Source organism: Mesocricetus auratus, unplaced genomic scaffold (genome assembly GCF_017639785.1).
Source record: "Mesocricetus auratus isolate SY011 unplaced genomic scaffold, BCM_Maur_2.0 Super-Scaffold_100024, whole genome shotgun sequence".
NCBI lineage: Eukaryota > Metazoa > Chordata > Mammalia > Rodentia > Cricetidae > Mesocricetus > Mesocricetus auratus.
Genome location: NW_024429205.1, coordinates 21,551,850 through 21,564,223, shown reverse-complemented (window position 1 = coordinate 21,564,223; position 12,374 = coordinate 21,551,850). Strand labels below are relative to the sequence as shown.

The 12,374-nt window shown below is 49.8% G+C and overlaps 1 protein-coding gene and 1 long non-coding RNA gene across 5 annotated transcripts in view; one reads left to right on the top strand and one right to left on the bottom strand.

The window, feature by feature from the left end:
* Positions 1–2,961, top strand: part of LOC110341531 — a 30,999-nt gene extending 28,038 nt beyond the window's left edge. Inside the window, exons 2-3 of the long non-coding RNA XR_002383500.2 lie at positions 130–276; positions 2,531–2,961. This is a non-coding gene — a long non-coding RNA (uncharacterized LOC110341531). The remainder of the gene's footprint in view (positions 1–129; positions 277–2,530) is intronic.
* Plb1 (phospholipase B1) overlaps positions 1–12,374 on the bottom strand; it is a 121,844-nt gene that overhangs the window by 1,681 nt on the left and 107,789 nt on the right. For 3 of the 4 annotated variants that reach the window (XM_040730915.1, XM_040730916.1, XM_005073567.4), the window contains 8 exons: positions 12,149–12,200; positions 11,203–11,283; positions 9,806–9,871; positions 9,280–9,374; positions 7,836–7,911; positions 6,756–6,860; positions 6,298–6,393; positions 473–547 (listed from right to left, as the gene is read on the bottom strand). In XM_040730915.1, coding sequence (XP_040586849.1) covers positions 473–547; positions 6,298–6,393; positions 6,756–6,860; positions 7,836–7,911; positions 9,280–9,374; positions 9,806–9,871; positions 11,203–11,283; positions 12,149–12,200 — 646 coding nt within the window. Of the gene's footprint in view, positions 1–100; positions 271–472; positions 548–6,297; positions 6,394–6,755; positions 6,861–7,835; positions 7,912–9,279; positions 9,375–9,805; positions 9,872–11,202; positions 11,284–12,148; positions 12,201–12,374 lie in introns of those variants that run through there. The other variant, XM_040730917.1, reaches the window with a different exon arrangement.

Below are 12,374 nucleotides of genomic sequence, written 5' to 3'. Positions count from 1 at the left end.
CCTCTGGGAAGTGGGGCCATTTGCCTGGGGTGTGAAGTGTGAAATAGTGAGAAGCAGGTCCCCCCCTCTGGGTAGTGGTGACCAGACATGGAGTCCAACATCCTTGACAAGAATGGATTTACTTTTCAGGATAGCCATTCAGTGTTTAGAAGCAAGCAGAGGATGCTGGAGAGCTGAAGGGACAGGTGGGAACAGACAGTGTCTTCATGGTCACCTCCCATCCTTGAGCTCCTAGTGTCCGGCTGGGCACTACAGGATCCGCAAATCCTTCTGAAGGTAAAGTAGTTTAAAGCATCTAGCCAGCACTGTCTGGCATGACTCCTCTCTACCAATGGAGTTGCTGGCTCCTGCTTCCCTTATTTTGTGGCAGCCAGAAGGGGAGGTTGTGATGCTGTGAGTGGCAGTATGGTTAAGTCCCACCCCCACCCATTCAGTCAACTTAGGACGGGTAGGGTACTCATTGTTCACTCACAGGTGAAGGACACTTGAGTTTCGTTCGGCTGTATGTGAAGTTATTGGAGGTTGTCTTACGGCCCACTGGTTCCAGCTGGAAGGAGAAAAAGCATACCTTGATTGTGTGGAAAGTTGGGGTCTGGCTTACGTGGATACTCTTTTGGAAGGGCAGGTTCAAATCAGCAACTTGGTAAGATCTGCTGCACAGCAGCTCTGACCCTAGCTGACTTTGAACTCACAGGGAGAAAAAGTCTGACTGAACTGGGCAGGACCCCTGAGTTGATGCTTTGAGACTTACCCAGAAGGACATCAGGGCCCCAGGAAAGAACAATCGGGCCATAGTGAGTCTCTCAAAGGTCTGGGACCAGAATGCCAACTGCCTCTCCACTCATGATTGAAGACACTATCTTCAATTTTATGAAATAGTGATCATATTTACCAACTTGTGCAAGTGTGTGTGCGGCTAGTCAGTTTCAGGAGAACTTTGAAAGCATATTGGTTACCATGACATCCTTACTACTCTTGGCTTGCCAGCGTTAAACTGGAACCTCACTGGAGCTGGTTTAAGGGTTGTCACACAGACAAAAACATTTACTTGAAATATCCCAGGGAGCAGCTGTGCTTCGGTGGGGTGCTGTTAAATGCTTCCATATCAGGCTGTGGAAGAAGTAGCAGGAATATATACCCCCATCTCAGCAAAACGTAGGTAGTAGTCTGTCCTGGACTTGTGTCCGAAGGAGAGGAAAAGATCAGGTACTTTGGGGGCTGGAGAGATGGCTCAGAGGTTAAGAGCACTGACTGCTCTTCCAGGGGTCCTGAGTTCAATTCCCAGCAACCACATGATGGCTCACAACCATCTACAGTTCAATCTGGTACCCTCTTCTGGCATGTAGGCAGAACACTGTATATGTAATAAATAAATAAATAAATAAATAAATAAATAAATAAATAAATAAATCTTTAAAAAAAAAACCAGGTACTTTGAACTGGTCTCGCCTTCATCCACTGTAATTTGCTTCAGGTCCGTTCTTGGCCACCAAGCCCTGACCATGCAGGAAGTAAATACTCTGTCCACGCCGGTGACAGACCTGGGCCCTGATCTCACTGTCTGCTGTCTGAATGCCTTCCACACCCATTTCTTGGGAACTCAGAGGATAGGGAATGACTCCGGGCTTGGGAGAGATGCCACAAACCACAAGCACACCTCTGAACCCTGGCTCAGCCACCAATGGCCACACAGGGGCGACCAGTTGCTTTCTCCAAGGCAGCAGGGTGGCTGGTGCTCACTGGTGGAATTTTTAGGACATTTATTTTAGGGCTTCCAGAGAAATGACGACATGGAAGTATGTATGAAGTGGCATGGGCGATGGATGCAGATCTATTTCCGCTTTCTTAGAGCCAAGGAGACACAACTGTGCTCTAGCAAGCGGAAGTGCTGGGATAGAATGAAGGTTAACGGTGTGGTTGGCTGATCCCCAGGGCTGTTCTGAAACCTGCTGGCACAGAGGACAGCTGTGACCCTGGGGCTCAGTGAGCCTCTATTACCTCTTCCTGTTGGTTCACACCAGAGTGCATCTACTCCACCCTCAGCCCTCCTTCACCACCTGGACTGTCACTCTTTATAACGTTTTTGCAGTCAGTTATATTCATACCAAGTCCCCCCCCCCAACCTGCCCCTTGGTAATCGGCCCTCTGATTCCCTGCTGCTTACTCCTCCCTTAGGGCAGCTAATTCTGTGGTTCCAAATACTACATTGGGGTATTAATGCCACTTTTCTGTTGTGATTGTCAAACCTCACCTGGACTTTCCCATTTGAGCTCTTGCCTGTAGTAGACCCCAGGGCCTCTGTGTAGATGTCTAGGGAGCAGCTCTAACTTCCCACGTCCGAAACAGAACACGATTTCTAAGTCGATGTCTCTCTTGCTGTTTGACATTTGCTCAGTGCTCTAGACCCCAAGCTTCACCCAGTCAGTTTTAAGCACACCCTAAGATGATCACAGCTCTCCTCCATGGCTGTCACCCTGGGCCCAGCCACATTCCGCTCATGCTAAATTTCTACTTGTGTCTTTTGTCCCAGCCCATGTCTGCAGTGACCAGAGGGCAAGCAGGACACGTCAGCCCCGTGTTTAAAACAGCCGAGGATATGGCGCTTGCCTGTCTTTCTGACCCTGGTTCCTGACCCCCGGAGCATCACACTGGCTTGTGTGTTCCTCAGAAGCTTCATTCCTGACTCCACGCCACATGGGTCCTGTTTCTTCTCCCTGGAACACCGTGGCCCGGACCTCTGGCTGCCTGGCAACCTCTTGACATTCAATTCACATGCCATCAGTGCCACCCTCAACACTACCCCATGTCTCCACTTCTTGTAAAGCTCAATGTGGTCAGTTGTATATGATCTTGTTGACCTATCTGACTTGATTCTCATCTGTCTTTTCCTGGCCCCACTATTAACACTCCATGAGAGACAGGGGTATTATTTACTCTGTTGGAACAGTACCTACCACACAATAGTGCTGGATAGTTGGTTGATGAATGGATGGAGAAATGGAAGTCTGCAGGACTTGTATGGAAATACTAACAAGGGAAAAAGCCTTGGTGCAACTCCAGGAAATGGAGTTTTTTTTTTTTCTAGAAACAACCATTCCTAACACAGGCACTGTGGGGTACCGGTGATGCAGCCAATCTCTGGGCTTGGGAACTGGCCTCCACTGCCACTGGCCTGGAGAGGTATAAGAGGTCCCCAGGGAAGCTTTCCCTTGAATGTTTAGAGTAGGCAAGGTGGGAAAGAAAAGTGTAAAATAGAGGCAGGGGCTCCCTAGCATGATTGCCAGAGAAAGGGGCCAAGTCCCCCAAAGCCTTGTATGCTGTGCCAAAGGGATCTAACCTGTTTCCTTCTTTTCTGTTATAGTGGCATGTGACTTTAATCCTAGCAGTCAGGCAGATCTGTCAGTTCTAGACCAGCTTGGTTTATATGGCTGGCCAGGGATATATAGTGAGACCCTATCTCAAAAGGAGGGAAGAAAGATGTCTAAGGCCTACTCCAGACAAATTATTTATCAAATATATATATATATATATGTGTGTGTGTGTGTGTGTGTGTGTGTGTGTGTGTGTGTGTGTGTGTGTGTACACAGGAGGACAGCTGCCCTAGAGGACCAGAAGGGCATCAGATCCCCTTACAGTTTATAAGCAATGGTAAACTTCCTGTGCTGGATAGGTTTTTGTCAACTTGGCACATGCAATAGTTATGAGAAGAGGGAACCACAGATGAGAAAATACCTCCATAAGATTAGACGATAGGTCTGTGTGCGGCACATTTCCTTAATGAGTGAGTGGCGTGGGCAGTGTCCCTGGATGCCGTAAGAAAGCAGGCTGGGCAAGCCAGCAAGCAGTGTTCCTCCAAGTTCGTGCCTGAGTTCATGCCCTGGCTTCCTTCATTGATGGACTCTGCTGTGCTGTGAGACTTTAAGCTGAAATAAACCCTTTTCCCCTCAAGTTCTCTTGGGGGACAGTGTTTTACAGCAGCAATAGAAACCTAACTAAGACACTGTCTGACGCAACTAGGAACTGAACTTGGGGTCTCTGCAAGAGCAGTATGCACTCTTATGATAGATGACAAGATGTGTCCAGCCCCATTGCTATGTTTTAAAAGGACTATTTCTAGAAGCTAACCGAGAGAAACAAATACATTGCAAATAAGCAGGGGTTCATTTGGATAAAGAGAACATGACCGGTACTCAAAGACTCCTCCCACACCTTCCCCTAATCCTAGGCACCCAAAGAGAGAACATCACAGAAGACAACACTGACTTAATGCCTTATAGTTAGCAGCTTGCCTTTGAGGTAGATGTGTGTGTGTGTGCATGTGCGTGTGCGTGTGTGTGTGTGTGTGCGTGTGCGTGCGTGTGCGTGTGCGTGTGTGTGCGCGCGCGTGTGTGTGAGCATCTGCTGTTGAAGTTTGCTTACTCTTGGTGTGTGAAAATACTCCAGCTTATGGATGCACAACAGTTTGTTGATGAACACTTGGGGTTTGTGTATGCTGCTGCAATGAAAACTATAGTATGTTATAGTATGTATCTTTTTAGTGGACACTTGTATATTCTTCTCTTCGGGGATAAAACTGTTGGGTCTCAGGAAATACATAGGTTCAGCATCGTTAGATACACAAGAGCTTGCTGAAGTGTTTGTAAACACTCAACTATATTTAAAAATCACCAGAGGTTGATCCGGGGAGATGACTCAGCCATTAAAGGCTCCGGAGGATTCTCATATGCATTCAGGGCTAAGAACTGTTGTATAATAGGGGCTGTGAGTCCAAAGATGAATGCTAAGTAGATGTAAGTATGACTGGCATAGGGTTTGTAGATCTCTAGAGGGAGGAGGAGAGGCAAGAGGTGTCATGACTTAAAGTACATTTGGTGCCCTGGGAACATCAGCCAAAGTGCAGACACTATGTCATAGGACTCTGGCTTTGAGACATGAATTCACCAGCTGTATATGTGCTTATCAGGCTGGGAGCGGGAGGGAGGGAGGTTGGTGTTATTAGCTGGGCCACCAGGCTGTGTGAGGCTAGAACTGGCTCATGTCTCTAGATCTTAGTTACAGAGTGTTCTGGCTGGATGACCCCTCAGACCTGTTACAGCTCTAACAGCCAATTTATCCGCTGTGACTCTAAGGGTGACATTCCAGTAAGACGACGACTAGAGAGTTGGTGGGATGCTAGAGACATGTGTCTGAGACGGTTTGGGATGAAAACATGGGACTCTGTAATTACTCCCCCAAATTACACAGGATGAGGGACTCTGAGGGTAGTTTTAATTTAGCTTTTTTTTTTTTTAATTTGGGGTATGGCTGGGGAACCAAGACTATCTTGTGTTACCAGTGCTTTTAAACCCCTTCCTCCTGCCTTCATGGAACAAAAAGGTGAGAACCATGCTGTTAATCCTCACAGTAGAGACCCATGGATTTGGTCATGTGTGAGCATCAATCTGACTATTGAGCCTCAGGAGGTCCTCCATCCCCCAAGAGTCCCAGCTGTAAGCAGATATGGCTTGCTGGGAAATCTGGGAAGGGAAGAGCAGGAACTTTGCTTTTCCCTCAGATCTTTAGGGGAGCATAAGACAGGAAATAGATTCCATAGCAACCTAGTGAGACCTTGTTTAGAAAATAAAGGATGAGTCCTGGGGATATAGCTCAGTGGCAGGTGTGTGTGTGATGCCCTCGGTTCAGTACCCAGTAAGAAAACAATGAAACACATACATCCAAAGCCAGATACAGCTATAATTCTGGCATTTGGAAGGCAGCCTTGAGAGCATCAGGTCAGCCTGGGCTACAAGAATCAAGAAAACCAAGATAAATTGAGGAAGCAGGTGGAGGGACATTTCAAAAATGTTTTTGATGGCAATTTAGAATCTTGTGCTGAAAAGGAGTATGATGGAAAGTTCTGGAACTGGGCAGACGGATGATGTCAGTGGGAGGAAAACCCCAAGGCAACAGGAGAGGAGGAAAGCTGAGTCTGCAGTTAATGAGGCTTACGTGCTGCTTTGGTTGCTAGAGAGGGGGAGGTGATGCGGTTAGGGAGAAGCCAACGTTGGGAGCCGGCTGAGGAAGGTACCAGGCAACGTGGAGGTGCCCACAGTGGTGGTTGGCACCAGCACTCTGGGGGACAGGCAGGGAATGACAGAGCAGGATATCCAACGTTCTAACCTGTGCACCTGCTCACATAAACACTTCAAAAGTACACCAGGAGCAATAGTTGAGCTTAGGGAAAAACAAACCATGTCAGTAGTTTGTCCTCTTGCAGGAAGGAACCAAAAGCCTTAGGTAGCTCCCTCAGCCACTTACCATGTTGTTCCAGAGGGCAATGGCCATCTCAGCATGCCCGCGTTCTGAGAAGTGGAGACAGTCTTCGGAGAAGAAGGTGAGGTCTGTGTCCCCTAGCTGTGACCAGAGACGAGGAGGTTACCATCTCCACGTGGCTGCCTGCTTCCCCTCCCAGCAGGTGACACAGCATTCCCCTTCCACCTGCCTCGGACACTGATGGCGACCCTCCTTTAGCAAACATGAATCACAGCTTTCCTAGCTCATCCCTGTCCTGAGAATGAAGATGCGAGGACTTTCCGTTCTGGGGTGGGGGGTGGGAGAGCGCTTGGTCACTGCTCACTTTATTGTTTCTAAGAACGTCTGAGTTCCAACCATACCCACACACAGTTGAAGAACAACTCCTCCAGGAGCCTTCCTAGAGCCCGACAATGAAAACGAGGGCTGCGTTGAAGAGCTTCCTAGAAATAGCTGCAGCTTACCTCATCCAGTGGAATGAGAGTCTGCCGGAAGAAAGGCTGGACGACGACCGCAAAGTCCTCCCGCTGCATGTACTGGTGCCTGTAGGAGAGCCCGGAGATGCCACTCTGCGGGTAAAGAGGCGAGGCTTTGGATGCTATGGGCTGGTTGTGGCAGCGGTGGACCCACCCTAGGCAACAGGAACTTAAAGGGACTATGCTGGCCCACACCTGGACTCATCCTGCTTGTAGCAAACATCTGCATCTTAGGATAAGGGTCAAGGGCCCCGGCTAGAGAAGGTCTCCATTAACAGGCTCTATTAGTTTCATCCCGAGAGGCTACATCTGAGCCACTGATGACATTGCATTGGCCACGGGTCTGGCTGCCCCCACTGCATGGGGAGTGTTTCGTCAACTCTCCAAAAATGCCTGGGAATTTAGGATGACAGGGGTAGGGAGCCCACGGGTTTTGGACCTAAGTACCAAAACATGGAATAGTAAGAGGATTAAATTAGCTGCATGTACAATAAGGACTTCATGGTTCATCTGGTAAATGGAGGTAAAAGCACAGATAGCTGGAAGGTCCACCCAGTGCAGACCTAACTTGATGTTGAGTGAAGAGGGAGTCATTGGGGGCTTCGGAGAGGAATATTACTTGGTTTGCAACAAGGCTTTGGGCGGGCTGATTCCAAACGGGGGGAGGCAAGGGAGGGAGGTACAGGTGCGTAGCGGTGTTAGGGAAGTAGATGTCATTGGGGCTAAGTTTTCTGCTTGTGGGGAGGGGGAGTGGAAGGAAGTGGGAGCCAGTACACTAACTGTTCCCCTCATAAAGGTCAGATAAGGGAAGTGACCTATGCTGCTACTTGCTCAGGGCTGACCCCGAGTCAGGGTTTCTTCCATCTGTCACTGTGTCCCTCCACTCCATCTTTCTCCGACGATGGCATCCAGTTTTCCTGGATAAATACTTGGAGAGCTAGGACCTGCATTTGAGGGAGTCACTGGCTCTCAGCCAACCCCTGGTTGATACACAAGTGCTGAGTCCCCCTCAGAGAGAGCAGCATGGGCCCCCATCCTAGACAGGAGGAAGAGAGGGTCAAGACTCACCTGGAGGTTCCAGTTCACTTTCTTCAGTTCCTGCATCGCCACGGGACTTTGAGTGTGTTTAAAGCAACTGCAGTTCCTACAAGACAAGGCATCTTGCGTTGAGGCTTCCTTGGGGTGGCCCAGCTGTGCCCTCCTGACAGGAGTTTCTGCCCACAGGGGGCTGCCTGTGCTGCCCAATGGATGTGGGGCTTGGCACACAAGTATCCCTACAACGCTTGGACCCTGGTCACAGAGCCCTAACTCAGGAGTGAGGTGAAAAAGGTGTGCCATGTTGGGATCGTCCGTGTTCCCTAAAATCTCACGTGCAGAACGAAGGCTTGGTCCCAGTGTTTGGCACTATTGTGTGGTGGTAGAACCGTTAGGAGGTGGAGCCTGCTTGAAGAAGTCACAGCAGTCACGCCCTTTGCTCTCCTACTAACTCTGTCTTGTAGCCTCCATGAAGTGAATGGTCATGTTCCCCCATCTATTCCCACCAAAAAATGTGTCATAGGGCCAAGAGACCATGGACTAAAAGCTCTGAAACCAAGAACCAAGAAAACCCTGTTCTCATAGATTGTCTGAAGTATTTTGAGGTATTTGGATCAATACAAGATACTTGTTTACAGTTGGAAGGGTTGGCAGCTAAGGCAAAGTATAGCCCCTCCATTTTCTAGGATGACTGTATCAACTGTCAGAGAAGACCAGGGTGGAGAAGGGGTAGAGTTTTGGGAAGGACGGCTCTGGCTTCCACAGTCCTGAGTCTAGTGTGTGAAGGCTATTGGAAGGCCTAAAATATCTTGATGAGGTAGGATCCAATACTAGGACCTGAGGCATGAGAAGGACTTTTCTTAGTAACCATGGTCATTCTACCTGGGGATCTGATTCCTTTGCCACCTTTAGAGGGCATCTATTTGCCATCAGGTAGGATCCCTCAGCCACAGCTGTAGAAACTGAGTCCTCAAGGCCTCGAAAGATGTCAAATTCCTGTCCAAGTTCCACAGTGACCTTTTAAAACCTCAGTGTCCCAAATGCCCATTCCTAGCTGACCTCCAAGTTCTGCTTTTGATAAGTGATAAAGGCTATCTCCTGAGAGCCTGTTCTAGACTACGTATTTCCTGTTGGTGCTGCTTTTGGGGAATGAGTTACCCCTATTTTAAAGGCAAGTACTCAGAGGTCTAGAGAGACTGTGGGTTCAGGTTCAATTGTTCCCCAGTAGCAGTATTTTAGGGACACTGGAGGTATCCTTGAAACTCACTGTCCCTTGCAGGAAGTAGACTTTGAGGGTAGAATTTGGACTCAGAAGTGTTGGGAGTCTTATGGGTTTTTGATGTGCCACTTCATAGAAAAGCAGACCACTACCTGGGGAATGGAGTAGGCATTTGGTTCTATAGTCGGTTCCAAGTGTTTTCTAAGTCCCTGGCTCCTGGCCCTGCCCACCCCAGGCAACCATGCCCTGCATACTTACTGAACTGACGGCAGCATGGCACACTGCCCATTTTGGCCCTGGTGCAGGCCAGCCAGCTCCATGACCTCCACCACATTGATGAAAGCCCTGGGAAGCTGCAGGAAGCAGAGGTGTGGGTTTTATGAGTTGGGGGTAGGCAGCCTGAAGGACAGTCTCCAGTCTAACCTCGCCCTGCCTGATATTACCATGGGAGAAATGGATGCCTGCGGAGGGGGCTATGTGATCCCACTGACTCTTCAGTGTCTCACCTCATGAGGTAGGGAAGCTGAGACCCAGAGAAATCCCAGCATCCCAGTGCTAATAAAAACCACAGTGCCCGCCTGCAAACCCAGGCCAGTGGGAGCTCTTTGCTATGCCACTGTCCAGCTTCCAAGCCAGTTAGAAGCTGTCCTGTAACTTGCCTAGATGCACTCGGGGGCAGGGGGGTGGGGATGGGGGTGGGGAGGGGCTCCACATATGGCAGCCATGGGAAAAAGCAGGGCTGCTTGCAGGACCAGGAAATGGACTGCTCACTATCCCCTCCTACCTCCTCATAGAGGATGTCCAAGGCCCGCTGGACATGCTTGACATACTCATTGGCCGAGTGGTTCTCCTGTAAGGGGAGAAGGGGGTCCCTGTAGCTTTCTGCTCGGAAGGCAGAATCAGTGGGTGAACTGAGCAGCTCCTGTGCCCAAGAGCCCTGCCTCCTTGCATTCCCCAGAGATCAGATGGTGTCCTTTGTCATAAATATATGCTCCATGGAGCAGATATGGAGTTGCTTACATCAGGGGCATTCCCCACACCATGTGTCCACAGGCAGCTCTGGGCATCCTCTGGTTTCCAGGGAGCCCAGAATATTGGAATCCCTGCTGTGGGATATTTGTACACTGTGCGGAAATGTACTGCTGTGAATGGTGTAATATAAAGTAGAATGGCCAACAGCTGGGAAGAAGTTAGGAGGGACTTCCAAGGCAGAGGGGACTCTGGGAAGAAGGGCGGAGTCGACAGCCAGATGAAGAAACAGGAGGTGCAAGATGGAAAAGAGGTAACACCACGTGACAGATGTAGATTAATATAAATGGGTTAATTCAAGTTACAAGCGCTAGTTAGGAACAAGCCTAAGCTCTAGGCTGAGCTTTCATAACTAATAAGTCTCTGTGTCATTATTTGCAGGCTGGCGATCCTGATGAAAAGTATGATTACAAAGCCCCAGGGGTTAGGTCCTTGTTGTGTACCCCAGTTCTGGGCAGTAAGGGAAAGGACCTAGGGGAGAGCCTGTAAGGGAACATAACCACAGTTGCTCTCTGTCCTCCACCAGGAGCTAAGGGCTTCCTGCCCACCCCCAACAGTGACTGTCGAACATTCTACCACGTCTTCAGAGTCCTGGCAGCTGCTTTTGCTGGCCAAATAAAATACGAGATGTCCCCTGCTTAGAACAAGATGTATTCTAGAGGGGACAGTTTCTAAAGGCTGGACATGTTTCCCCATAGAGACACATCAGGAATGGGGTCAGCTCCCAGGCCAGCTGGCTGGAGTTGGCTGGTTAACTTACCATGGTTCTGAAGGACAGCAAGGACACTCAAGTTTGGTTCTACTTTGTCCCAATTCCACTTAGAAGATTGTATTACCTCCCCTTCCAAGGGATGGCAGACTCCAAACAGGCATGAGACAAAGAATCACTGGCTACCTATCTACCAGGACGTGCCATCTATATGCCCCGGGGAGGCCACGCCCCTAGCGTGTGAAGATTGGATCCTTCTAGACCTTTCTTCTGAGTAGGGAACCACTTAGGAAAAGCTAAGCCTCACTTGTTATGTGTGGACCAGAGGCTGCCAGGTTAGTACGACATTCAAAAGGGACGGGCATATGTCACAGCCCACAGTGAGGAGGATGGGGGTCAGCCATTTTGTTCCCATGCCCCAGTGTGGCTAGTCAGCAGCTTACCGGGTTCTCACAGTAACGACAAAGGTCATTGACCCCGATGAAGAGAGTAACCAGCTTCCAGTCTTCCTCCAGGTTGATCCCCTGAGGGGACAGATCCCAAGGTTAAGGTTTGGGGACAATTGCTGGTGAGACTAGCCATCTATGGAGCCTGCTGATTCTCAGGCACCTTCATCTTTTTTGAATCATACGGAATATGAGGTGGTAACTCCTTCATTGCCATGGTCCCTGAGATGATGGGAGCTCTGCTATAAGAAGTGTGGGGAGTATTTTTTCGGAATATGAGGTGGTAACTCCTTCATTGCCATGGGGCCCTGAGATACATACGAGACAGGCTAATCCCCCCCAATCCTCCTAAAGTGCCAGAATGGGTGTGTCTCGCATTTCCCCAAGTCTTTGAAAGGCCTGCTGGATATGGTGCCCCTCAAATGTGATCTGAGGCATTCAAAAGTGCTTGTGTCAGAAGACAGAACTTGAGGGCAAGTTAGGGCTCCTAGGGCCTGGGTTCATGGAGGGAGAACCCAGCAGGGTCAGGATGGTGGGGAGACCAGGAAGGCCCAGGAACTGTGACTTCCCCACTCAGCCCTCCACCATAAAAGGAGTCCCTCCAGGAGCCGCAGTCCGCAGCACAAGAACAGAGCAGTAGGAGAAAAGTGCAAGTGAGATTCTGAGGGCTGGGGGCTGGGAAGGATTGGAACTGGCAGCCTATTTTTAGCACTTAGTGTTTATATAAGAGGGCTCTGGGAAGCCAGCTCTGGGATAAAGAGCCCGAGGCCTGTGATCTTGGCCAACTCCCTGCGCCACCTTGTCCTTCGGCAGCCAGCCCCGGGGCAGGGTGCCAGGCAGAGCTCCTGTGAGCTCCCTTGAAGATCTGCTGCAGGGGCAGGCTCGGGGTTCCGCAGGCCTGCAACTCCCCAGTTAAAGAGCATCTTCTGGGGTCTATACTCACGGGTGTGTTTCTCATTCTCTCTACCAGAGCCTGGGCCTGGGCCGGCATGTCCCTAGGGAGAAGGGAGAGAAGTCACTATCAGAGTTGCTCAGGATGGAGGCCTTAGGAAGACTAACTCCATGAATACCATTCTTCCCAGCTGGCCTTGGAGTCTGTCCTGCAGAAGCTGCCGGCTTGTTCTCACTAGGGACCGGGGCTACACTGCTCCAGACCCTGGATGCTCACG